The 27,826-nt window shown below is 38.7% G+C and overlaps 1 protein-coding gene across 2 annotated transcripts in view; it reads left to right on the top strand.

Moving 5' to 3' along the window:
• Positions 1-5,495: 5,495 nt before the first annotated feature.
• HELB (DNA helicase B) overlaps positions 5,496-27,826 on the top strand; it is a 53,509-nt gene continuing 31,178 nt past the window's right edge. Inside the window, exons 1-8 of one of the 2 annotated variants that reach the window (XM_078336111.1) lie at positions 5,496-5,831; positions 6,252-6,515; positions 7,577-7,996; positions 15,518-15,687; positions 18,790-19,659; positions 22,735-22,909; positions 24,022-24,163; positions 27,057-27,211. In XM_078336111.1, coding sequence (XP_078192237.1) covers positions 6,368-6,515; positions 7,577-7,996; positions 15,518-15,687; positions 18,790-19,659; positions 22,735-22,909; positions 24,022-24,163; positions 27,057-27,211 — 2,080 coding nt within the window. In that variant the 5' untranslated portion in view covers positions 5,496-5,831; positions 6,252-6,367. The remainder of the gene's footprint in view (positions 5,832-6,251; positions 6,516-7,576; positions 7,997-15,517; positions 15,688-18,789; positions 19,660-22,734; positions 22,910-24,021; positions 24,164-27,056; positions 27,212-27,826) is intronic. The other variant, XM_035256179.3, reaches the window with a different exon arrangement.

Below are 27,826 nucleotides of genomic sequence, written 5' to 3'. Positions count from 1 at the left end.
ACTAATGATCACTTCACAGTGTGTTACTTGCCTTGATGCCAGCCAGGCACATTAAAACAAATGTATTTCAGACATGACTAGAAAACACGTTATATAACAAAAGAAAAAAAAATCTTCCAAGTGAGAAGGATTATATATGAGATACTGAAAGATACTGCTTCATGATTCAGATTAATTGATTTATTTAATAACTGTTTCCTAGGATAACTTTCATGGGGGCATTGCAGTGAGAGTTTAGTTTATGTGAGATGAATAGTCATGTTTTCAGGAAAAAATGGTTAAGCTTCTGTTTAAAACCTCTAGTGGCATCTTGCCGATGTTGTCATGGCCTCCTGAAACACTGCTAGTTCTGGCTGTCACCCACTTCCTACTAGCCTCATCTCACACATTCCTTATACCTTCAGCTTCACTTACTGGCCACCAGCAATCCTGGAATCTAATTATTTTCCTAACTTTTTTCTCTATGACCTTGACTTTTTGGAATGTCCAGGTCAGTTGCCTTGTAGAATGTCCCATATTCTAGATCAGGAGTGGGCAAACTACAGCCTGTTTTTGTACAGCTGTAGAGCTAAGAATAGGCTTTACATATCTAAAGGATTATTAAAAAAGAAGAGGAAGAGAAGGAAGGAGGAGGTGGAGGAGTGATGGAGACCATATATGGCATGCAAAGCCTGAAATATTTACTATCTGTCCCTTTGCAAAAGAAAGTTTTCTCACCTTTGTTCTAGATCTTTCTGTTTCCTTATGGTATCATTTAGTTGGTACCTTACTTCCTTGGATTTGAAATAGGAAATTAGGTCTACAACTGTGCTTTCCAAAATAGTAGTCACTAGACACATGGATTTTGAGCACTTGAAATGTGACTAGTTCGAATCGAAGTGTGCTATAGGGTAACATACAGACCAGATTTTATAGACTTAGGATGAAAAAAATATTAAATATTTTGTTAATAATTTTTATATTGATTACCATCTTGAAATAATATTTTGAATATCTTTGATTAAATAAAATGTATCATTAAAATGTCACCCGTTTCTTTTTTCAATGTGGCCACTAGATACTTTTAAATTACATACATGGTTCATATTATATCTCTATCAGACTACTGATCTAGAGCCTTGATTAAAATCAGGTTAAATACTTTTGGAAAGAATACTTAATAGCTACTCTCATGTATATCTTATTGCATCATAGCATGAAATATGTATCAGCTGTGTCCCATTATTGATACTGTGTTTGATAACTTGATTAAGGGGTGAGTGATAAGTACCTTTATTGTATAGGTACATTTTTCCCTTTGCAATTCATAATCTACTACTGCCATGAGACTATCAGTTTCCCAGTGGTGCTCATATTTTTTGGTGATACTTGCTTGAATCAGTTATTACACTGGGGTGCAAAATGCTGGTTTTTGAAAATGCTGGTTTCTATTTTTAGAATTTCTTTTTAAAAATTTCTATTAACTGGCATTTCATTCTTTTTTTTAACTATCACAATTAACACATCAATTTTATTTACTCAGTCTGTTATAATCAAGTGCAATCATTATTCCTTTTGATACTAAAATTTTCCTCACATTTATTTATTTATTTATTTTTGCTGGAGTGTAGTGGTACAATCTCAGCTCACTGCAACCTCCATATCCGCGGTTCAAGCAATTCTCCTGCCCTAGCCTCCAAAGTAGCTGGAATTACAGGCTCACACCACCACACCCGGCTAATTTTTATATTTTTAGTAGAGACGGAGTTTCGCCATGTTAGTCATGCTGGTTTCAAACTCCTGACCTCAAATGATCTGCCCACCTCAGCCTCCCAAAGTGCTGGGATTAAAGGCATGAGCCATGATGCCTGGCTGGTCCTTGCTTTAGAAAACACAAAATCACCCAGATTCCAAAACCAAAAGTAGACTGAGTGCAGTGAGCTATAATCCCAACACTTTGGGAAGGGGGAGGCAGAAAGATCACTTGAGGCCAGGAGTTCAAGGCCACAGTGAGCTATGATTGTGACATTGAATTCCAGCACAACTCTGTCTAATAAACAAACAAACAAAATTGAGATGGTGAGTGTGATCAGAGTTCTTGCGGTGACATTGCTTTTAGGTCCTTTTAGTACACAGAACTAGAAAATATATTTTAAGAAATCACAAGCCCATATTGATATTTTCAATTCCAGTTTAATGTTGTAGGAGGTTTTTTCCAACTTATTTTATTTTATATTTGTGTTTCTTTCCATGTATATTTAAAACCTTTGATAAAATATGATATATTTACTTATTTTCTTTATCCTACAATATATAATTTCAAAATTACAATAACAGTATTACAACAAACATTAATCATAATGAATGAAGTTTAAGATCATTTTGTAGATCTTTTGTCTTCAGAGTAGAACTACTAGGGGTGCATAGTCAGAGTAACTTAAAATATCTATCCAAAGTATTTAAACATAACTTGAAATAATCATTGTCTTTTAGTATGCAATTCACTTGATAGATTTGTTTCTGTTTGTGTTCAATTTTCTGTGTTGCTTTTGTTTCTTTTATTTGTTTTTTGAATGTGTAAGACACATGATTCAGAAGTCAAACTATATGATAAGCTAATCTCAGAGATCTCATTCCTATCCCCTGTCTGTCCTATCCTGTTTTCATCCCTTCTGTGGGTAACCATTTCCATCAATTTCTTCTTCTTCTTATGATGGGTCACGGCAGTCTCAGCCTCCTGGGCTCACACAATTCTCTCATATCAGCCTCAAGGGTGGCTGGACTACAAGCACATGCCACTGTGCCTGGCTAATTTATTATTATTTTTTGAGACAAAGTCTTGCGATGTTGCTCAACCTGGTCTGAAACTCCTGGGCTCAAGCAATCCTCCTACCTCAGCCTCTCAAAGTGCTAGAATTAGAGACACAAATCACCATTCCTGACTATTTTCATTAACTTCTGGTTTATATTTCCTGTGCTTCTTTTTCGCCAAACACTAGCACATACAAATAAAATGATATGCATTGTTTTACATCTTACTTTTTCTTATTTAATACAGTGTCTTGGAAACTATTCCCTACCAATTTGTAGAAATCTTTCTTTTTATATATATATATATAAATTAGCTGAAGAATACTCCCCTATATGGATGTACTACAATTTATTTCATTAGTCTCTTGCTGTTGAACATCTTTGCTATTTCAAGTCATTGGCTATTACTAAAACCAGACAGTAGATAACCTATGTCTATGTTGTTTTGTGTTTTGGGAATTATAGCTTCAGGATAGATCCAGGGATCTCAATTTTAGAACACATCCCAAGTGATTCTGATGCACAGCCAGGTTTGAGCACCAGTGCTTACCATGTATGGTAAAAATGGTATCCAGAAAGCCAGAATTGTTAACTTTTTTTAAAGAATGAGAAAACAGTAAGTGAAGAAGTAAGATTCTTACCATCCTAAACTTCTACCTACACTAGCCAATAAAACGCAATTGAACTATATGAATAGAAGCTGAACATCTAGTGGCTGGGTGCAGTGGCTAATTCCTGTAATCTAAGCACTTTGGGAGGCCAAGGCCAGCAGGTCACTTGAGTTCAGGAGTTCTAGACCAGCCTGGACAATATGGTGAAGACCTGTTGCTACAAAAAAACACACAAAAAATTAGCCAGATACAGTGGTGCAGGCCTGTGGTCCCAGCTACTTGAGAGGCTGATGTGGGAGGATCACTTGAGCCTGCTGGGAGTTGAGACTTCAGTGAGCTGCGATGGCACCACTAGAGACCTGTCTTGAAAAAAAAGTAGTGGGAGTTCAACACCTGTGCTGTGTGTGGTGGTTCATGCCTGTAATCCTAGCACTTTGGTAGGCCGAGGCAGGAGGATCACTTGAGTTTAGGAGTTCAAGAGCTGCTTGAGTAACAGTGAAACTTTGTCTTCAAAAAAAAAAAGAAGAAACATCTAGAGATGTAGAGTCGAGTCTTATGTCCAAGTCAACATGTTGGTAGCAAGAATATCCCATGTATATACACATAAGTGACCCAGATTTGGGAAGCTGATAAGTTGCAGTTTAGATATGCTGAGTCAGAGGCATCCAGCAGTGACTGGCAATGTTTTAGGCAGTTACTTGAATGGTTTGGAGATCAGATTAGCATGTAGGGGAAGGATGATTGAGGAAAGGATTATAGAGCAAGAAGATGCTTAGGATGGAGCCTTGGAGAATACCAGTACTTAGGAGGCAAGCAGAGGAGTCCAAGACTGTAAATAGAGAAGAAGGAGAAAAATCTGAGAAGGCAAGTCACAAAAGCCCAGGCAACAGAATGCTACAAGAAGAAAATAGTTATAATATCAAATCCTGCTGAGAGGTCAGGTAAAACAGACTGAAAAGTATCTACTGGGTTTTGAAACAAAGAGGAGAGTAAGTGTGACATTTGTCACACAGTTAAGCTGAGGTTTGTAGTAAATGTAGTAAGGGGAAGATTCAATGTTGCAGTGGAAACAGTAGTCATGTGAATGTCAAAGGAATTCAACCTCATATAGCCAATCCTTGGAAACGCTGGTGTTTTTCAGCAGCAGCAGTATTTCTTTTAAGAGCAACAAAAGTGGGCATTTGTCAATTGTTACTTAAAGGGGAAAAAAAAAATCAATTTTTGTATTTTCTCCTATACATTTTTCTTAAATATTTGGTATGGCTGTCTTTAACCTATATTTAAATATAGTGTAAGATGCTTTTGGATTTAGTAAATAGTGTATGGTTAGTTATTTCAGGATTATTATTAAGAGAATAATCACAAAATAAACAGTAACAATACTGTAATTTAGTAATCTATTTATGGTATTTCTTAAAGAGTATCAAGACTTTCAAGTACTATCCCATAAAGTAATAGAATTATAGCTCCAGAATAGTTTTTAAAATCACGTTCTTTTCTCTTCTAGTTCCCTTCCCCTATTCCTGTCTATCATCTGGGTTGCAAAGAAATACTTTTGCTCCAGTGTCAGCAGCAGGTAGCAGGCCAGCTTAAGTAAGTTTGGGAGACCAGCTTAAGTAAGTTTGGGAAAGGATGAAAAGAACTTTGAATGTCATGTAATCCAGTGGTGTCCAAATCTAGCTGAGCATCAAAATGGACAGCCTGGAACGTACATTAAAAAGACAGAATCCTGGGTCGCTGCCCTCGATCCGACTCCAGAAGGACATCTGCTATACTTTCGTTTTGGGGAGGTTGGGGTGGGGCTTGCTATTCCGGGTCCTTGAGACTCAGCAGAAATGGACTTTCTCCGTGTTCTCTCTTCGCAGGAGATGCCTTGCACTGGCGGTTCTGCAGGTGCCACGCCTGTCACTCCCCAGCTCAGATCTCGTCCCAGCACCTCCCTGATCTTCACCGCCAGGCACCAGGAATCCCAGCGAAGCAACAGCCCCGCCCATCTCTCCGCCCCGCGCTCTCCCTTTCCCGCGCCTAGCCCGTCTGGCTCCGCCCCTTCCACACCCTCCTCCCCCAATTTCTGGAAACGTGAGGCGGAGCTTTGCTGCCGCCTCGCCCCGCGCCCGCAGGCGACCGCCTTGGCGTTCCCGGAAGTTGAAGGCCTTATAGGCGTGGAGCTGATTGGGAGATCTTGGCGGTGCACTTAGCCAGGGTTTTCTCCAGGTGTTTTAGTTGAGTTCGGGGGCACTATGGCCAGGTCGAGTCAGTACCTTCGCCAACTGCAGGGACCTCTGCTCCCACCCAAGGACCTGGTGGAGGAGGAGGACGACGACTACCTAAGGGACGACGTGGAGGAGGATGAAGACTCGGTGTTCGTGGACGCCGAGGAGCTTTGCAGTGGGGGCGTAAAGGCTGGGAGCCTCCCCGGGTGCATCCGCGGTGAGGAAGCCCCCTGCCCCGGGGATAGGGCGGGCTGAAGGGTCCAACGAAGCGTTTCCCATTCTGGCTTTGCCCTGAGCAAGACACCAGTCGCTGCTAACAAACTTAGCTTCTCAATTCCCTAGCTGCTTCATCCTTTTTAGGGTAAAATTATAACTATAATAATAGCAGTGACTTTAACTGGACACGCACTTTGTGTTAAGCTTGCACTTGTCCTGTATTAATAAATCTCATTTTAATATTCGCCTTTCTTCGAAGTAGTTTTACACTTGAGGAAACGGTGGATGTTGAGCCTCTATTTCCACCCAGAATCAGAACTTTTATTTTTCTTTCTAACCACTTATCCTCAAGTTCTATAGAATCAGAACTTGTAACTATTATCCTGTATTACATGGAGTCAAATACGTGGTTCTTTTTCAGCTTCTTGGAAAAACAAAACAGGCCGGGCGTGGTGTCGCACCCCTGTAATCCCAGCTACTTGGGAGGCCGAGGCAGAATTGCTTGAACCCAGGAGGCGGAGGTTGCTGTGAGCCGAGATGGCGCCATTGCACTTCAGCCTGGGCAGCAAGAACGAAACTCCGTCTCAAAAAAAGAAAAGGAAAAAAAAAGAAAGAAAAAGAAACAAAACAAAACAAAAAGAACACCTCAGTGCACAGATGATTGCACAGATAATTATTAACTGGTGTAAATAACCTTGTGGTTGTGGTTAACGTTGAAAAAGTAGTTTCCTGTGCTATGTTATATGTGTTATGTGTACTTTGTGATTGATACTTAGAATATTTCAATGTGCAGACCAGTGCTGTTCAGTAGAACTTTCCATGATGATGGCAGTGTTTTATATCCGCATTGTCTGATACAATAGCCACTAGCCATATGTAGCTGTTTAAAACTTAAATACAGCTGATGTAACTGAGGAGACAAATTTTAAGTTTTATTACATTTTAATTTAAATAGATACATGTAGGTAGACAGTACAGATTTAGGCAGAACTTTTTCTGTTTTTGTTTTTTTTTTTTTTTTCCCTTTAAATACATCTCTTTAACATAGCTGCTTGGATTTTTTTTCTTTAGAAAATTTTCAAGTATTTGTGGAGAGCTTAGTCATTCATCCACTGGTTAGCATATTCGGTGCTTGGAAAACCCAGAGAAATAAAATAACAGGTTGCAGTCTTAATGAAGCTTACTCTCTAGTGTATTAAATAGACATTCTTTAAATAATTACAGAAGTAACTGTAATGTTACTAAATGCTTAGAAGGAATGCTAAAAAGTGCTTTGAGAGGTTTCGTACATGAGATTCATTGAAGACTTTTCTAAGTAAGTGACAGTTAAGCTGAGGCCTGTAGTAAATGTACTAAACAGTAAGGGGGATATCAGTTAAGGCAGATGGAATAACTTGGGTGAAGGGCCATGGCATTTGAAAGAAACTGCAGGAAGGCCGGTATTGGCTGAAGTCAGAGTAGCAGAGAGGGGACTGGTTTTAGAAGAGGAACAGTGGACACCAGCTGTGTACTGTGGTTGCCTTTTGGAATACAAAGTCCTGTTCCAGTATTTATTGTGTAGTAGAGGGAAACAGAAAAAGAGGTAGGCGGAGTGCAGTGTTACAGGCATCCTAACAGACATCTTTCTAGAGTGCTGTAGGGAGATAAAAGACAGTGGCAAGTTTGATAAAACATGGAGGAAACAGTTTTAAAATAATTTCCAGAGTTAACTTCTATGAGTTTTTCTTTCTTTCTTTTTTTTTTCAGTTTTGATTCATGATGAAAACACACAAGAGAAATGTAAAGTGTTTGGACGTTTTCCTGTAACAGGTGCTTGGTGGAGAGTGAGGGTACAAGTAAAGCCTGTGGTGGGATCAAAGAGCTATCAATATCAAGTTCAAGGATTTCCATCTTACTTTTTGCAGTCTGATATGTCACCACCAAATCAAAAACATATCTGTGCCCTCTTTCTTAAAGAGTGTAGTGTCCCCAGTGATTATATTAATCAGTTTTTAACATGGGTAAATAAAGTTTCAAACTACAGAAACCTAAACTTTGAAAATCTTAGGGAAACACTAAGAACTTTCCAAAAGGAAACTATAAGGAAAAATCGAAAGCAGCCTGCACGGAATGGCCAGCAAGAGTTGTTCCCAGACAATGAGATGAGTCTTCCTCTGGAAAGCACAGGTAAGTGTGATTTTTATCGTCAAATTTCAGTGTAATTGACGGATTAATGACTACTGTGTTTAAAATATTACCACCAGCATAGTAGTCTTTTTAAAAATCCATTTGATGAAAAATGTATTTATGTTGCTTTTGGAGTATGCCATTGGCATTTCAGATTTCTCGTGTGTAACATAAAGGGATTATATAAACTGATCTTTAAAATCCTTTCCACCTCTAAAATCATGATTTCATCTCTCTAACTTTTGTACTCATAGAGATTACCTTGAATCATTAATTAAAAAAAAATTCAGTTGCTGGTCATGATGGCTGCTCATGCCTGTAATCCCAGCACTTTGGACAGGAGGATGACTTGAGCTCAGGAGATTGAGACCAGCCTAGGCAATATAGTGAGACCTTGTCTCTACTAAAAATTTAAAAATACATTAGTCAGTTGTGACACATACCTGTAGACCCAGCTACTTGGGAGGCTGAGGCAGGAGGATCACTTGAACCCAGAAAATGGAGACTGCAGTGAGCTACGTACTATACTCCAGCCTGAGTGAAAGAGTGAGACCCTGCCTCAGTTTAAAAAAAATTCAGTTGTAAATTACTCTGTTTAAGGAGGCAGAGGAGAACAACAAGGATATGAGTAATACATTTAGGAACTACTTCAGTCCAAAATGGTTTCAAATTATTATTTTTTTTTTTTTTTTTTCTTTTTTAATTTTTTATTGGATTATAGGTTTTGGGGTACATGAGCAGAGCATGCAAGACAGTTGCGTAGGTACACACATGGCAGTGTGCTTTGCTTTTCTTCTCCCCTTCACCCACATTTGGCATTTCTCCCCAGGCTACCCCTCCCCACCTCCCCCTCCCACTGGCCCTCCCCTTTTCCCCCCAATAGACCCCAGTGTTTAGTACTCCCCTTTCTGTGTCCATGTGTTCTCATTTTTCATCACCCACCTATGAGTGAGAATATGCGGTGTTTCATTTTCTGTTCTTGTGTCAGTTTGCTGAGGATGATGTTTTCCAGATTCATCCATGTCCCTACAAACGACACGAACTCATCATTTCTGATTGCTGCATAATATTCCATGGTGTATATGTGCCACATTTTTCCAATCCAGTCTATTATCAATGGGCATTTGGGTTGATTCCAGGTCTTTGCTATTGTAAACAGTGCTGCAATGAACATTCGTGTACATGTGTCCTTATAGTAGAACGATTTATAGTCTTTTGGATATATACCCAGTAATGGGATTGCTGGGTCAAATGGAATTTCTATTTCTAAGGCCTTGAGGAATCGCCACACTGTCTTCCACAATGCTTGAACTAATTTACACTCTCACCAACAGTGTAAAAGTGTTCCTTTTTCTCCACATCCTCTCCAGCATCTGTTGTCTCCAGATTTTTTAATGATCGCCATTCTAACTGGCGTGAGATGGTATCTCAATGTGGTTTTGATTTGCATCTCTCTGATGACCAGTGACGATGAGCATTTTTTCATATGATTGTTGGCCTCATATATGTCTTCTTTCGTAAAGTGTCTGTTCATATCCTTTGCCCACTTTTGAATGGGCTTGTTTGTTTTTTTCCTGTAAATCTGCTTGAGTTGTTTGTAAATTCTGGATATCAGCCCTTTGTCAGATGGGTAGACTGCGAAAATTTTTTCCCATTCTGTTGGTTGCCGATCCACTCTAGTGACTGTTTCTTTTGCCGTGCAGAAGCTGTGGAGTTTCATTAGGTCCCATTTGTCTATTTTGGCTTTTGTTGCCAATGCTTTTGGTGTTTTTTTCATGAAGTCCTTGCCTACTCCTATGTCCTGGATAGTTTTGCCTAGATTTTCTTCTAGGGTTTTTATGGTGCCAGGTCTTATGTTTAAGTCTTTAATCCATCTGGAGTTAATTTTAGTGTAAGGTGTCAGGAAGGGGTCCAGTTTCTGCTTTCTGCACATGGCTAGCCAGTTTTCCCAACACCATTTGTTAAAAATGGAATCCTTGCCCCATTGCTTGTTTTTGTCAGGTTTATCAAAGATTGTATAGTTGTATGTATGTTGTGTTGCCTCCGGTGCCTCTGTTTTGTTCCATTGGTCTATATCTCTGTTTTGGTACCAGTACCATGCTGTTTTGATTACTGTAGCCTTGTAGTATAGTTTGAAATCCGGTAGTGTGATGCCCCCCGCTGTGTTCTTTTTGCTTAGAATTGACTTGGCTATGCGGGCTCTCTTTTGGTTCCATATGAAGTTCATGGTGGTTTTTTCCAGTTCTGTGAAGAAAGTCAATGGTAGCTTGATGGGGATAGCGTTGATTCTGTAAATTACTTTGGGCAGTATAGCCATTTTCACGATATTAATTTTTCCTAACCATGAACATGGAATGTTTCTCCATCTGTTTGTGTCCTCTCTGATTTCGTTGAGCAGTGATTTGTAGTTCTCCTTGAAGAGGTCCCTTACGTTCCTTGTGAGTTGTATTCCAAGGTATTTTATTCTTTTTGTAGCAATTGCGAATGGCAGTTCGCTCTTGATTTGGCTTTCTTTAAGTCTGTTATTGGTGTAGACGAATGCTTGTGATTTTTGCACATTGATTTTATATCCTGAGACTTTGCTGAAGTTGTTTATCAGTTTCAGGAGTTTTTGGGCTGAGGCGATGGGGTCTTCTAGGTATACTATCATGTCGTCTGCAAATAGAGACAATTTGGCTTCCACCTTTCCTATTTGAATACCCTTTATTTCTTTTTCTTGCCTGATTGCTCTGGCTAGAACTTCCAGTACTATATTGAATAGGAGTGGTGAGAGAGGGCATCCTTGTCTAGTACCAGATTTCAAAGGGAATGCTTCCAGTTTTTGCCCATTCAGTATGATATTGGCTGTTGGTTTGTCATAAATAGCTTTTATTACTTTGAGATACATTCCATCGATACCGAGTTTATTGAGGGTTTTTAGCATAAAGGGCTGTTGAATTTTGTCAAATGCCTTCTCTGCGTCAATTGAGATAATCATGTGGTTTTTGTTTTTGGTTCTGTTTATGTGGTGAATTACGTTGATAGACTTGCGTATGTTGAACCAGCCTTGCATCCCTGGGATGAATCCTACTTGATCATGATGAATAAGTTTTTTGATTTGCTGTTGCAATCGGCTTGCCAATATTTTATTGAAGATTTTTGCATCTATGTTCATCATGGATATTGGCCTGAAGTTTTCTTTTCTCGTTGGGTCTCTGCCGGGTTTTGGTATCAGGATGATGTTGGTCTCATAAAATGATTTGGGAAGGATTCCCTCTTTTTGGATTGTTTGAAATAGTTTTAGAAGGAATGGTACCAGCTCCTCCTTGTGTGTCTGGTAGAATTCGGCTGTGAACCCATCTGGACCTGGGCTTTTTTTGTGAGGTAGGCTCTTAATTGCTGCCTCAACTTCAGACCTTGTTATTGGTCTATTCATAGTTTCAGCTTCCTCCTGGTTTAGGCTTGGGAGGACACAGGAGTCCAGGAATTTATCCATTTCTTCCAGGTTTACTAGTTTATGTGCATAGAGTTGTTTGTAATATTCTCTGATGATGGTTTGAATTTCTGTGGAATCTGTGGTGATTTCCCCTTTATCATTTTTTATTGCATCTATTTGGTTGTTCTCTCTTTTCTTTTTAATCAATCTGGCTAGTGGTCTGTCTATTTTGTTGATCTTTTCAAAAAACCAGCTCTTGGATTTATTGATTTTTTGAAGGGTTTTTCGTGTCTCAATCTCCTTCAGCTCAGCTCTGATCTTAGTAGTTTCTTGTCTTCTGCTGGGTTTTGAGTTTTTTTGATCTTGCTCCTCTAGCTCTTTCAATTTTGACGATAGGGTGTCAATTTTGGATCTCTCCATTCTCCTCATATGGGCACTTATTGCTATATACTTTCCTCTAGAGACTGCTTTAAATGTGTCCCAGAGGTTCTGGCATGTTGTGTCTTCGTTCTCATTGGTTTCGAAGAACTTCTTTATTTCTGCCTTCATTTCGTTGTTTACCCAGTCAACATTCAAGAGCCAGTTGTTCAGTTTCCATGAAGCTGTGCGGTTCTGGGTCGGTTTCTGAATTCTGAGTTCTAACTTGATTGCACTATGGTCGGAGAGGCTGTTTGTTATGATTTCAGTTGTTTTGCATTTGTTGAGTAGTGCTTTACTTCCAATTATGTGGTCAATTTTAGAGTAGGTGTGATGTGGTGCTGAGAAGAATGTGTATTCTGTGGATTTGGGGTGGAGAGTTCTGTAAATGTCCACCAGGTTTGCTTGCTCCAGGTCTGAGTTCAAGCCCTGGGTATCCTTGTTGATTTTCTGTCTGGTTGATCTGTCTAGTATTGACAGTGGAGTGTTAAAGTCTCCCACTATTATTGTGTGGGAGTCTAAGTCCTTCTGTAAGTCATCAAGAACTTGCCTTATGTATCTGGGTGCTCCTGTGTTGGGTCCATATATGTTTAGGATCGTTAGCTCTTCTTGTTGTATCGATCCTTTTACCATTATGTAATGGCCTTCTTTGTCTCTTTTGATCTTTGTTGCTTTAAAGTCTATTTTATCAGAGATGAGAATTGCAACTCCTGCTTTTTTTTGCTTTCCATTAGCTTGGTAAATCTTCCTCCATCCCTTTATTTTGAGCCTTTGTGTATCCTTGCATGTGAGATGGGTTTCCTGGATACAGCACACTGATGGGTTTTGGATTTTTATCCAATTTGCCAGTCTGTGTCTTTTGATTGGTGCATTTAGTCCATTTACATTTAGGGTTAATATTGTTATGTGTGAATTTGATACTGCCATTTTGATTCTAAGTGGCTGTTTTGCCTGTTAGTTGTGGTAGATTCTTCATTATGTTGAAGCTCTTTAGCATTCAGTGTGATTTTGGAATGGCTGGTACTGATTGATCCTTTCTATGTGTAGTGCCTCTTTTAGGAGCTCTTGTAAAGCAGGCCTGGTGGTGACAAAATCTCTGAGTACTTGCTTGTTCGCAAAGGATTTTATTCTTCCTTCACTTCTGAAGCTCAGTTTGGCTGGATATGAAATTCTGGGTTGAAAGTTCTTTTCTTTAAGAATGTTGAATATTGGTCCCCACTCTCTTCTGGCTTGTAGTGTTTCTGCCGAGAGATCTGCTGTGAGTCTGATGGGCTTCCCTTTGTGGGTGACCCGACCTTTCTCTCTGGCTGCCCTTAGTATTCTCTCCTTTATTTCAACCCTGTTGAATCTGACGATTATGTGCCTTGGGGTTGCTCTTCTTGCGGAATATCTTTGTGGTGTTCTCTGTATTTCCTGCAATTGAGTGTTGGCTTGTCTTGCTAGGTGGGGGAAATTTTCCTGGATGATGTCCTGAAGAGTATTTTCCAGCTGGGATTCATTCTCTTCGTCCCCTTCTGGTACACCTATCAAACGTAGGTTAGGTCTTTTCACATAGTCCCACATTTCTTGGAGACTTTGTTCATTCCTTTTTGCGCTTTTTTCTCGGATCTTGGTTTCTCGTTTTATTTCATTGAGTTGGTCTTCGACTTCAGATATTCTTTCTTCTGCTTGGTCAATTCGGCTATTGAAACTTGCGTTTGCTTCGCGAAGTTCTCGTATTGTGTTTTTCAGCTCCTTTAATTCATTCATATTCCTCTCTAAGGTATCCATTCTTGTTATCATTTCCTCGAATCTTTTTTCAAATCTTTTTTCAAGGTTCTTAGTTTCTTTGCATTGATTTAATACATGATCTTTTAGCTCACAAAAGTTTCTCATTATCCATCTTCTGAAGTCTAATTCCGTCATTTCGTCACAGTCATTCTCCGTCCAGCTTTGTTCCCTTGCTGGTGAGGAGTTTTGGTCCTTTCTAGGAGGCGATGTGTTCTGGTTTCGGGTGTTTTCTTCCTTTTTGCGCTGGTTTCTTCCCATCTTTGTGGATTTGTCCGCTGGTCGTCTGCGTAGTTGCTGACTTTTCGTTTGGGTCTCTGAGTGGACACCCAGAATGTTGATGATGAAGTATTTCTGTTGCTTGGTTTTCCTTCTACCAGTCTAGCCCCTTCGCTGTACGACTGTTGGGGTCCGCTCCAGACCCTGCTTGTCTGGGGTGCACCTCTAGTAGCCGTGGCACAGCGAGGGATGCTATCAGTTTCTTTTTCTGCTCTCTTTGTCCCAGGATGATGCCTGCCTAATGACAGTCTTTTGGATATAGAGGGGTCAGGGAGCTGCTTGAGGAGACAGTTTGTACTTTATAGGGGTTTAATTGCTGAGCTGTGCACTCTGTTGTTCATTCAGGGCTGTTAGGCTGCTATGTTTGATTCTGCTGCAACACAGCTCATTAAACAACCCTTTTTTTTTTTTTTCTCAAATGCTCTGTGTTGAGGGGTTTGGGCTTTATTTTTGGATGTCCGATCAGGTGTCCTGCCCAGCTCAAAGGCAGACTAGCCACTGTTTGGCTGCCGAGGCTCCGCCCTGCTGTTGTGTGATTCGCGCTGTTCCTGCCGGCTCTGCTGTGGTCTCCGCCACGCCCTGCGGCGGAGTCTCTTCGTTGTAGCGTGTTGCCTCAGCAACGGCAGGCTGCGTCAGCAGTGGGCGTGTATCTCAGTTGGGGCGGGTTGCCTCGGCAACGGCTGGCTGCCTCAGCAGTGGGCGTGTATATCAGTTGGGGCAGGTTGCCTCCGTAGTGGTGGACGCCCCTCCCCCACAGAGCGTCTCGGACCGTCTGCCCGGGATAGTTTGAAATCGCGGTTTTGTTCGTCCCACTGGGTATCCCAATCCCTGCAATCCCCTGGGCTGGGCTACTGTGCAAGTCTCGTTCAGTCTCAAGTCCAGCCCTCTCAAGTCTCAGGTTGCCGGTTCAACAAGGCACCCGGACAAGCACGCCCTGTGGGGATTGCTGGGTAGGGCCGGCCACCGCCGCCCCGGCTGCCGGCTTCGCCAGGCAGACCTACTGCCTGGCGTCCCGTGTCTTTTTATACTTGGGAGTTTCCCCGTTCTGTGGGCAACAAAGATCAGTCTGGAAATGCAGCACTGACTCACCGTTTGCGAATTCAACGCGGGCTCCAATCCTGGGTTGTTCTCACAGCGCCATCTTGAGTCCCCTCAACCCAAATTATTTTTAATATGGTTTGTTATCCGGGCATTCATATATATGGAATATTTCATTTCCTAATTGTACCAAATAAATTTGATGGTACCTCAGTGAATGACTTCAATGACAAAAGATTATGACTATAGAAAATGATTATAAAGGTTACTATGTAAATTGTTTATTTTATATCCTTAGCTTTAAATTTATATAATTAAGAATTTTTGTTCTGATTATAGTGCAGACAGTAGGAAACAAAAGGCTAAGAAGTCATTATAGAAGCATTTAATGAACATAAAGTTTGGTGTTAAACACAATGAAACCATCTCAGTACAAAAGCAGTTGTCATAATATGATCAAATTTTCTTTCTGGTTAAAGCAAATGTACTAATCTGTCTTTGACTTAGATTTCTTGAATTGGTTGTGCAAAATGAGAAAGTACTTCAAATTAGTCATTCTTTGGGTTCATTTGTGTATTTTTTTGTTCTTTTCTGGTATCTTGTAGTTCCATTTAAAAATGTAATGACAGCTTTGCAGTTTCCGAAAATAATGGAATTCCTACCAGTTCTTCTGCCTCGACACTTTAAATGGCTCATAAGTTCAGGTTCTAAACAGGTGTTGAAAGAGATAGAAGAGATTTTAGGTACGCATCCATGGAAACTTGGATTTAGTAAAGTAAGTAAAACATTTGCTCAGCATGTAGTAATTATGTGTAAGGCAGGTTTCAAATTTGACAGTTTTTTCTTTCTCTTTCAAAGGAAAAAAAAAATTTGTGTGGACCCCAATATTGATTTATTTTTATTCAAATGTTGCAACTGTACATAAACTGCTTATGGCTGTAGCATAAGAAGCTATAGTTTAAGAACATTTTAAAAGTTGTCATGCAACTTATAAAGTTGCATAAATTTGTAAATGAAAAACAAAACAAATGTAATTGAATGTGACAAATATCCTGTAACTAGATTGTCATTTGCAACTTGAATATAGATCTCATCGAAGTCAAAAGCTCTTACTAGTTTGGCAAGTCCATTCTGCTGTGCAACTCAACTTCCCACGTCCGGTTTGAACTATTGACAACTTTGATTATTCATCTGGTGCATCAGGATATCATTTACAAATGAATCCACTTCTGTTCTTATTATTAGAGACTATGAGTAGTAAAGTGACACCCTGAGGCTCCAGTGGTATTGGACACCAAATGTGGTACTTAATCTTGGTAGTTCTTGGTTATAAGGTGGTTTTCCGAAGAAAAATACAGTTGAGAAACTCTGAGAAAACTCTTGGAACCTCAATGTTTGCAGATGCTGAATTTGAGCAATACAGGGATGAGGACTTTTTCCCTTAGATAAAATGTCTATAAATTCAGTATGTTTTTAAAGATGAGATTCTGGAATATGAGATTATTATATATATTTATTCAGTGGAAAAGAGTGGAAGAGCAATGATATGTGAGATAATAATAGATAATAATAGTTTGCCTTTTTGTTTAAAAAAAAAACCCTATAAAGTCCAATAAGTTCTATAAAGTCCAATAAGTTCAATAAACACCCTGTAAAGTCCAATAAGCATAGAAATTCTTTATACACTTACTGAGAAGGGAGGATAATTTTTTTAGATCTTTAGAGATCTTTAGAGCCTGTTCACATTTCAAGAATAAATTATATAACATTTTATTATTAGCAGTATACATTGTGTTAGGCTAATACAATTGATTAAACATTTGTTGAGACCTAGGCAGTGTAGAAAAGAGATGTGATCAGGCCCTTACTCTCGCCCTTGCTAGGCTCAGCATAGTCCTGGTGAAGCACAGAAACTTTTGTTTTTCTTTGTGGTCAAATGAGTTTGAGGCTATGTCTATCAAGATTATAGGGTCAGCCTTCTTCTCTCCCTGCAGTCTCTGCCTCCCAGGTTCAAGTGATTCTCCGGCCTCAGCGCTCTAATAGCTGGGATTACAGGCATGTGCCACCACACTCAGCTAATTTTTGTATTTTAGTAGAGACAGGGTTTCACCATGTTGGCCAGGCTGGTCTTGAACTGCTGTCCTCAAGTGATCTGCCCACCTTGACCTCCCAGAATTCTGGGATTATAGGCATGAGCCACTGCACCTGGCTTTCCACCTACTCTTAAAAAGCAAATATTTTTAAGCATTACATGTCATCTACTGTATTATCTGCCTCCTAGATTAAGTGAACTCCTGTTTAAGAAGCTGTTGAAGTCCCAGATTCTCTCCCCGGTGTGGGCATGAAGTGATTACTGCTTCCCACCCCAGCAAAAGGAAAGAGATTCCTCTTGCCTGATGCCATTCACCTGAGAGTTTCTAGGCTTGTGGATACCAGGGGAGGATAAGGCAGAGATTATCTGGTGGTGACTCAGGTTTTTCATTAGGGAACAGTCTCCTCCCTCCCTGCTGTGTTGTCAGGATCTGAAAGTATTTTCTCCTGTTTAGTCACTCTTCTCAGAGAAGAATCTACATGGAGAGTTTAAGCCTGGTTGCAGCATTCTGGAACTCATGGGAAAAGGAGGTTTGATATCCCACCATTCAGCATGTAAACCACTATCCAAGTATTGTATTAGTTTGCTGGGGCTTCCAGAGCAAGTACTGCTGACTGGATAGCTTACACAACAGAAATTTATTGTCTTACAGTTCTGGAGGCTACAAGTCTGAGATCAAGGTGTGGACAGGATTGATTTCTTCTGAGGCTTCTCTCCTTGGCTTGTAGATGGTCATTTTTTCTCTATGTCTTCATGTGGTCTTCCTTCTTTACCAGTCTGTGTCCTAATCTCTTTTTCTTGTAAGAATACAAGTCATATTAGAGGAGGGCGCATCCAGAGGACCTCATTAATGAGGTATATAGTCTCATTTAACCTTAATTACTTACTTGAAACCCTGTCTCCAAATATAGTCACATTCTGAGGATACTGTGGGTTAGGACATCAAAATATGAATTTTGTGGGGACACAGTTCAGTCCATAAAAGGTATGAAGAGCTCAGGAGTGATGAATCCATTAAGAAAAAATGGAGCCAATAGATGATGTGCTCAGTGGATTGTGGTGAAGGGAGTTCTGTATCTCTTCTGTAGAGTTTAGGCAGAATTGTTGATAAGTATACATAGAAAACTAAACAAGCCAAGAAAATGAGGCAGATGTTAACTTCATGATACACACAGAGTTCAACAAAAAACTTAATGTAACAGAGTACATTTGTCACTCAGCCATGAATCCTATTTGCATAAGCATAATAAATACCTATTTAACCAAAATTTAACACAATGTGTACTGCAACATTTTTCAAATATAGGAACCAAAGAAGCACCTGTGGAGGTAACGGTATAAAATAGAATGAACTTCCATAGAGACAGACTAGCCATAGTAAGGAGTTAATAATGAATATCTGAAATCATTTAAAAATCAAGGAAAAATATCTATAGTACTTAGAACTATGGAGGTAAATTCTGGAAGAAATAACTAAAGTGTTGGAGATGTTGCATTTAGAAGCCATGAGAAAGGATAAGGAAAGGATTCATATTTTTTTGTGATAAGCCTTATGATATTTCACTTTTAAAACTGTATTCGTATTAGTTTGACATAATTTTAATTAAAAAATTATATAGATCTCTACAGTATAGCCAATTTAAAAAAATTAGTGATGTTCTACAGTATTTTTCTCCAAATTTTGTTGAAGTTCATGTCTTCTGGGTTTTAAAAAATTATTAATAAAGAACATATTCATAAGCTATTATGATGTTTATAAACCAACCTGAACTTTTGTTCTTAAAGATAACCTACAGAGAATGGAACCTGTTGCGATGTGAGGCAAGTTGGATAGCGTTTTGTCAGTGCCAGCCTCTTCTCCAGTTGATGGCTGACTTGGAGAAGAATGCATTAATAATATATTCAAAACTGAAGGAGATGTGTAGAGAACATGGGCACACATACGTTGAAGTAAATGACTTAACTTTGGCATTGTCACGTCACATGTCATTTCCTGATGCTTCGGAGTCTCTGAAGTTTTTGAAGGATATTGGTGTGGTAACATATGAGAAGGCCTGTGTCTTCCTTTACGACCTTTACCAGGCTGAAAGAGCCATCGCCTTTTCAATTTGTGACCTGATGAAGAGCCCTCCGTGGCATTTATGTGTTGATGTCAAAAAGGTGCTTGCCTCTATTCACACCACAGTACCTGAGAATTCAGGAAGGGATGATGAACTGAATGAGAGCAAACCTGATGAAGCAAGATTAGAAAATCCTGTGGATACACAGGACGGTGATGACCGTATTTTGACGAATGGTGAAAGTGAAATTAATGCAGAAATAAGTGAAGTTCAGCTGGATCAGGATCAGGTGGCTGCTCTGGAAATGATTTGCTCCAATCCTGTGACAGTCATAAGTGGGAAAGGTGGATGTGGGAAGACCACAATCGTTAGCCATCTTTTTAAGCATATAGAGCAGTTGGAAGAAAGAGAAGTAAAAAAGGCTTGTGAAGATTTTGAACAAGACCAGAGTTCTTCAGAAGAATGGATTACCTTTACTGAGCAAAGTCAACTAGAGGCGAGCAAGGATATACAAGTTTTGCTCACAGCACCTACAGGGAAAGCAGCTGGCTTACTAAGACAAAAAACTGGTCTTCATGCCTACACACTGTGTCAGGTAAAACCTTTGACATTTTATCTGGAGATAAAACATTTGCCTTGAAGACAAACTTATTTCTTAATCAGTAGGAATATTTTGAATGTCTTCCAGGTCCTTGCCTTGCAGTAACTAGTCATTTAGATCAATGCTTTTTAAAGCAGCCAGTCTGTAAATTGTGACCAGTTTGCATGAGAAAGGAGCTAATAGTAGAAGTCAATCAGTGCACTGCTTCCTTCATTGAGAAAGTCTTATGAAAAAAACTATCAGGCCCAGCACGGTGGTTCCTCCCTATAATCCCAGCACTCTGGGAGGCCAAGGTGGGAGGATCACTTGAGCTCAGGAGTTTGAGACCTGCCCAGGCAACATAGCGAGACTCCCATGTCTACAAAAAATTAAAAAATTAGCTGGGCATGGTGGCATGCACCTGTAGTTCCAGCTACTGGGGAGGCTGAGATGAGAGGATCGCTTGAGGCTGTGAAGTTGAGGCTGCAGTGAGCCATGTTTACACTACTGTATTCTAGCCTGGGTGACACAGTAAGACCCTCTCTAAAAACCAGAAAAAAACCAGTTGCCCTAAAGTGTAGGCGTAATGATATAGTTAGTTTAGATGCTTATACAGTATCTGTTTCTCATGGGGACTGGTTACAAACATGTCGCAGTCCACAGACCGTATTTTGAATAGCATTGGAAATGGAAGTGAAAGGCTTATATTCTGTAGGATTAAAGTGAGGACTTTGCTCATCTGGTATAATTCTTTATTTCTTCCACTTAGAACAGTGCCTGACAAACACTAGTCACATAGTAAAAATAAATTAACATTCTTGAAGAAAATAGTATTGGCTATAATTAAGAATCATGGAGTTTAAGCTTGTAAAGAGTTGGAGAGGTTCCTCTAGCCTTAGCCCTGAACTTCCATTTTATAGCTAAAGAAACTTTGTAGTTGGAAGATTTCGGAAGAAGGTAATCATTGAATTGGACTCCAGGGAACATGGAGGCTCAGGTGAGGAGAAGGACATTGGACTTAGGGGAAAGACCTTGCAAAGGCATTGAGGAATATGATCATAGTGTGTGTAGAGGGTTTTGAGGTGATTTCATTGATTGGAGTGAAGCCTGTATCTGACAGAATGGTGGAAATTAAACTTGGGTTAGACAATGAATTCCAGCTTTAAAGTTAGTGAAGTATTTTGACTTATCTCATTATATCCTTGATAAAGTGATATTATCTCCACATTTACAGAAGAGCTAGTTGAAGTTTGAGGATGTTAAACATCTTGCCCAAGATCTTGGTTAGGTGTAGAACTAGGACTTGAAACGGAGATTTCTGGCCTTCCAGCCTGTTGTTCTTTCCATGGTGCCATTATTACAGATATTGCACACCTAACAGTGAAACTCGAACTTGATCTACTAGGAGGCCATTTAGGTTCCTAAGCAAGAGATTGAAATAAAGAAGTTTTAAGGAAGATCATATAGAATCACAGAGCCATGAGCCATTTAACATATCTTGCCTATTATCTTTATTTATCACATGAATGAATGGAGACCTAGAGATGTTCGGTGTAGCTTATCGGTGGAAGAGTCTTCTGATCAGTTTATGATTTTTTTTTTATACTATGTTTTCATGTCTGATTAGTCTGAAGGACTGAATTAGAAGGGGACACCAAAAGGGGTCATCGCCAAGTTTAATCCTATGTGTTAACTGATTAATTGTTAGTTTCTTCATATCGACTTGAGATGCTGAGAGAACATTTCTGAAGCCATATTTAGGCTTAGGAGAGAGTGCAAGAGCACAGAAGGAGCACTGGAGTTTCATTTATCATCCTTGGACTAGGGTTGCCAGATTTGGCAGATAAAAATATGGATAATTTTTTTAGTATAAGTATGTATCAAATGATTCATTGACTTGCATATACTGAAACATCATTTATTGTGTGTTTGAAGTTGAAATTTAACTGGCTTTCCTGTATTTTATTAGACAATCCCATCCTGGGATTGTGTGTAGGGGAACCTGGCTGCAAAGCTATTGGAATCATCACGGTGCTGATAGATGGAGCCTGTATTGAGCTAGTGGCACTAGAAATACAGTGGAACATGGCAGCATTTCTAAGATAATTAATTAACTATATTAAGTAAGAGAAAAGAAATGGCTAACTTAGAATGTTGTGAGACATGACCACCGCGAGCATAGGGGGTTTTATTGAAGGAAATTGATGCATTTGGGTAGGAAATATGAAGGCTTTACTTAATAGACATGTTGAATCTAGTTTCAGTAGAAAAATTAGATGAAGATGTGATACACCATTTAGAAAATCTGTACATAAGAGAGATTGAAAATCTGGAATGCTCCAGTGAGCATTTCCTTTGAGCATTATGTCAGTGCTCAAAAAATTAAGAATTTTGCAGTGCTCTCTTCGGCAGCATATATATTAAAATTGGAAGAATTTTGCAGCATTTTGGATTTTGAATTTGCAGATCAAAGATACTCAACCTTTAAGTGCTCATACTGATGACATGGAAACATTTGTAGAATGATATACACTAAAATATTGAATGTTCTCTTGTTGGAATTTTACAAACATTTTTTTCTCATCTGTATTTAAAAATAATAAGTACTATTATATTTGTAATAAATAATTTTGTTAATTGTTGTGGGGCTGGTGGTGGTAGTTTTTTTACAAGTTGAGGTGAGAAAGTTTAGAGTATTTGAAAGAAAAAATAGTATTTTCATAATTAAGTTGAGAAATCACTGCTTTTATTTCAGAATGGAGTACTGTGCTTGGGAGAACGGGAGGGCTTCAGTGGGATATCTCAGATGGCCACCGGAAGGTTTATTTGGCAATGGAAAAGAATAGGGAGCTTTCTGTGTTTAAAAACGATGAGGGAAGTGTTGAGATTTTGGAACAATTTAACCCTTTTTTTGTTTTTAGATTTATTTGGTCTGTCTTTTCTTTATATTCATTTGTGTAACTTTTGTGTTTTTCTACTTCCCACCCACCCCTGCCAATTTAAGAGTTTTGCCTTAAAATAACTTGCTATTAATTTTTAGTTTTACAGATTTTATAACCTGACTTTGGAAATGCCATACTTTGCTTGTAGGTCAACTATAGCTTCTATTTATGGAACCAAAAAATGATGACAGACAAACCATGGAAATTTTCTTCAGTTAAAGTTCTGGTTGTGGATGAAGGGAGTTTGGTATCTGTAGGAATCTTCAAATCGGTCTTAAATTTATTGTGTGAGCACTCCAAACTTTCTAAGCTTATTATCCTTGGTAAGTTAAAATATTGTTGGAATTCTGGTGTTTATTTCAAAGTATTGTGGTTAGTTGGTTGGTTACACCATCTTACCACACCATTTCCTAAAGGTGAAAAACCGTTTTTCAGAACTGATGCTAAAGCTACACTAAGTCTGATCACTCTCCTGATCAGTGTGGGTTGTTTTGTTTTAGCCAGGATAATAGCAGGCTGGGATGTGAATGAAATAGGGTTGTGATGGCTTACTGCTAATCACCTAAATGATGGCTGTTAAAATAGTAAAAGTGCCACAGATTCAGAGTAAATCAGGACGTGGATCATTTGGAAATAATAAAAAATTTGAACTACAGATCACTTAAAAGCAATTTTATGATTCTAAGCTAATAACTCAAACTAGACCTCACCAGCCTCTTAGATTCTTCCAATTCTGATAAGATTCAGTTAGATTGTATTGGGTAGTTGTGCTCGGTAGATATTTGATTTAAAGTAAAATCATAATTGGAGAATCATGTTGTATATAAAAACTATTTTTTTAGGTATTGGAGGATTCTATTAATGGCTTAAGCCTTCTCTCCGCTTCCCCCAGTACATGTTTTTCTTATATTTAGGGCTTATGTGGTGCAAGCAAAAAAGATTTTTACTAGAGCAGAACATCATCAGTAAAGTACTGAAATGTATCTGTTATCAGATGCATTTAGTTTGTTTATTTGATATTTTGTACGTTTATTTTATGTATTTGAGGCCATAGATTCTTCCATGTTCAATAAGACATTGAATGTGACTGAAAAAGGAGCTAACTACAAATGTCTAAGGCCTTTTTTCTTGTTCTAATATGTTGGCTAAAACATATGCCTCTACCCAGTTTCCCTGTGGTTATAGGTATGAAAGATGTTCAATTTAGATTATGTTACCTTGTGTTATTACTATTTTATATCTTATACTGTTTAATTTAAATGTTATTTTTTGTTAAATATTTAACTTTAAACTCTTAAATAATTTTAAACAACCTTGGGGGTATTTTTTCTCAGAATAAGTCTTTATGATATGTATCAGTAGAGAGAAAAATAAATTTCTAAATTTTAGCATCCTGGTTACCTAAAACCTGTATCTATTTTTCTTTATCTTTTAGGTGATATTAGACAGTTACCCAGTATTGAACCTGGTAACTTGCTGAAAGATCTTTTTGAGACTCTTCAGTCAAGAAATTGTGCTATTGAACTAAAGACAAACCATAGAGCAGAATCTCAGCTAATTGTGGACAATGCTACAAGGTATAATATTACTGAGAGTTTGCATTTTCTGCCTGTTGTATTAGAAATAAAAAAAAAAATGTCTTTTGAATTAGAATGATTTAGTACAATCCATTTACTATCCCTTTTAGCAAAACACTTCCATTCTTCAACTGTAAACCTTTGCCCCACAGTTAGAAAAGCACAGTTAATGTTTTTCATTACTGGTCCAGCATAAGTTATTATTGAAATTTAAAAATGGATGAGGTTTCCTGATTTCAAAAGGGTGTATATGAATTAAAATTATATTAAGCTTAAGGACTAGAATAAGCCCAAGGGGAATGGAGATTTGGAAATAACTTCATTCACATTCAAGGGAGAATTGGGGAAGAAATATCCCCTAATTTTTGTGGGAGAAAGCTGAAAGCAAAATAATTGAATGTGGTATTTCACTCCTAGATGAATCCTGGAGGCACCCATGATGTATTACTTCCCTTAAATAGGAAAGAACCCTTCTCCTCCCTTCATCTTTTTATAAGCCTTTGTAGTTATCCTCTGTCAGCTCAGATATTTGGTTTCTCCATAATCCATACATGTGAAAAATCACAATCATTATTATTTCATGCTATTTATTTTAATACAGTCATGTACCACATAATGTTTGGTCAGCAGCAGATGGTATCTATGCTGCTGCATCTATGATGGTAGTCCCATAAGATTATAAAACTAATTTTACTCTACTTTTTCTCTGTTTAAATATGTTTACATATACACATACTTGCCATTGTATTACAATTGCCTGCGCATTCAGTATGCTGTGCAGGTTTGTAGCCTAGGAGCAGCAGGCTGTACCATATAGCCTAGATGTCTAGTAGGCTGGACCATCTACGTTTGTGTAAGTGCACTCTCTAGTGTTCACAAAATGATGAACATTGCCTGATGATGCATTTCTCAAAACATATCCCTATCATTAATTGATGTGACTGTATTAAAATCTCTAGATATAATGGGACCTTTGAATACTGAGTCTATGTTAGTCATTGGATCAAAGTATATCTCTGGTTTTTACCCGTTTTTTACGAAATGTTTTGTTGCTTGAATATTCTTCAGTTGTTTGTAGCAGAAACTAGAAGAAGGGTGTCCAATCTTTTGGCTTTTTTGGGCCACATTGGAAGAAGAATTGTCTTAGGCCACACATAGAATACACTAACATGAACAATAGCTGGTAAGCTTTAAAAAAAAAATTATAGGCTGGGCACAGTGGCTCATGCCTGTAATCCCAGCACTTTAGGAGGCTGAGGCGGGTGGATCACCTGAGGTCAGGAGTTCGAGACCAGCCTGACCAACCTGGTGAAGCCCCCTCTCTACTAAAAATACCAAAATTAGCCAGGCATGGTGGTGGGCACCTGTAATCCCAGCTACTCCAGAGGCTGAGGCGGGAGAATCACTTGAACCTGGGAGGCGGAGGTTTCAATGAGCTGGGATTGCGCCATTGCACTCCAGCCAGAGCAAGACTCTGTCTCAAAAAAAAAAAAAAAAAAAAATATATATATATATATATATATATAAAATAAAAAATCTCATAATGTTTTAAGAAAGTTTATGAATTTGTGTTGGGCTGCATTTAAAGTCACATGTAGCCTGTGGGCCAGACAGGCTTGAACTAGAACATTCAAAACCTACTTTCTCTAAGCTTCTGTCTACCTTGGACCGAATGGTGGGAGTAGAGGAGGAATTGACAGGAATAGTGTAGACAGTGTGGGTTCATATTAAGACATTAAGAAAACTAATGGAGTGGGATGTGGAATATTCCTGTAATCTTTTTAAAGGCCACCCCATTTGTGGTAGATGATTGGTCATTTTAAAGTTCGAGAAACTTGGAGGAATCTAGCATATTAGATTTCTCAGAACTCAATTTTATCTGAAACTCAGGAATTCTTTTTAGTGACTCTTTCAATATCATTTGGTTCTGGCTGTGCTCCTTTCATCATTTTGTCTTAACCGTCATCCTCAAATATTTTTGACTGTGAAGGATCTTTGCTATATACCAGGGAAAAGCTCCTGAAGATAAAAGGTGCTATATGCCTTGGGTCATAAGCAAAACGGGAAATCTATGATGATTTTTAAGGTCGCAGTTAAATCTGGGCTGTTGCCAGCAAGAACAGCCTCATTCCCTCTCTGTTCCTTTCCACTCTTGTCTGGGAAAGCCTGAAGAAGACGCAGTAGGGTACCACCACCTTTGATAACCAGGCTGCTGTTAGGTCTGTTTGGAGAGTCAGTCTGCTTCCAAATAACTGTACCTTATTCTGTTTTCTGATATGATTTGCTAGTCTGGGAAATGTAAGAATAAAAGAAGGATGAGGAAGGAATAGAAGCAACTAGATGTGGATACTTGGTTCATTTGGGAAAGTGGGATCGTATGTCAAATATACAGAGAAGAAAGGAGAAGAACGTAGTGTAAACATGTGAAAAGGCCTGAACCAGTTCAAATTAATTTAAATAGAAAGGGATATGGGGTCAAATGGGCCTGCTTGCTTCCCACTTCTCCTGTTTCTATTTTTGTGGCCTTGGGCAAGCCACTATATTTGACTAAACCTCACACTGTTTACCTGTGAAATAAGGGTACTGCCTTCCTGCATGATTCTGTTGTGATCTGGAGACAAATAGACCAGGTTTTCATAATGGTGCCTAGTAAATCCTCTGATAATTTTTTTGATTCTTTTAGTTTGCTAAGGACTGATTGCTAACATGTAGTACCCTAACTTTATTGTCTTTTATTATAAAATGTATTTACTATTTATAATGCATACCTCGATAAGCTTTTCTCTCTGTTATCTATTAATAGATATTACTTATTATAAGGACATTAGCTCTGTTCATACATGAAGACATTTTTGAATGATAATGTTCTTTGTGTGTGTTATCTTTATTCAAGAATCTCAAGACGTCAATTTCCAAAATTTGATGCAGAACTAAATATCTCTGATAATCCAACATTACCCATCTCAATTCAAGATAAGACATTTATTTTTGTCAGGCTCCCAGAAGAGGATTCCAGTTCTCAGTTATCTAAAAATAATCATCACTCTTGTAAGTATAAACTTCTATGAGATGTAGGGTTAAGTATAAGTATTTCAGTTTTGTAACATAGTTATTAAATGACTCCTTGTAATTTTCTTTGATGGGTAAAGAGAAATATTGCTAGCAAAAAATGAGACATTGAAAATAAATAGGCCAGGAGTGGTGGCTCACGCCTGTAATCCCAGCACTTTGGGAGGCCGAGGTGAGTGGATCACGAAGTCAAGAGATTGAGACCATCCTGGCCAATATGGTGAAACCTGTCTCTACTAACAATACAAACATTATCTGGGTGTGGTGGTGTGCCCCTGTAGTCCCAGTTACTTGGGAGCCTGAGGCAGGAGACAGGACACTTGAACCCGGGAGACGGAGGTTGCAGTGAGCTGAGATCATGCCACTGCACTCCAGCCTGGCGACAGAGCAAGACTCTGTCTCAAGAAAAACAAAAAGTAAATAAATGAACTAACTTAGTAATCATCAAAAGCAGAATACTGTAGAATTTTGTAAAGAAGTAAGCTCTCAACACATAAGTGCTCGGTAAATTTTGTTGAGGGAACAAATGGATATAGATGATTTCGTTTAAAATAAAGCAAAGCCCCAATAATTCAGGTTTATTTAGGAGAAAGT

Source organism: Callithrix jacchus, chromosome 9, assembly GCF_049354715.1.
Source record: "Callithrix jacchus isolate 240 chromosome 9, calJac240_pri, whole genome shotgun sequence".
NCBI classification, from domain to species: Eukaryota; Metazoa; Chordata; class Mammalia; order Primates; family Cebidae; genus Callithrix; species Callithrix jacchus.
This window is presented reverse-complemented; position numbering and strand designations above follow the sequence as displayed.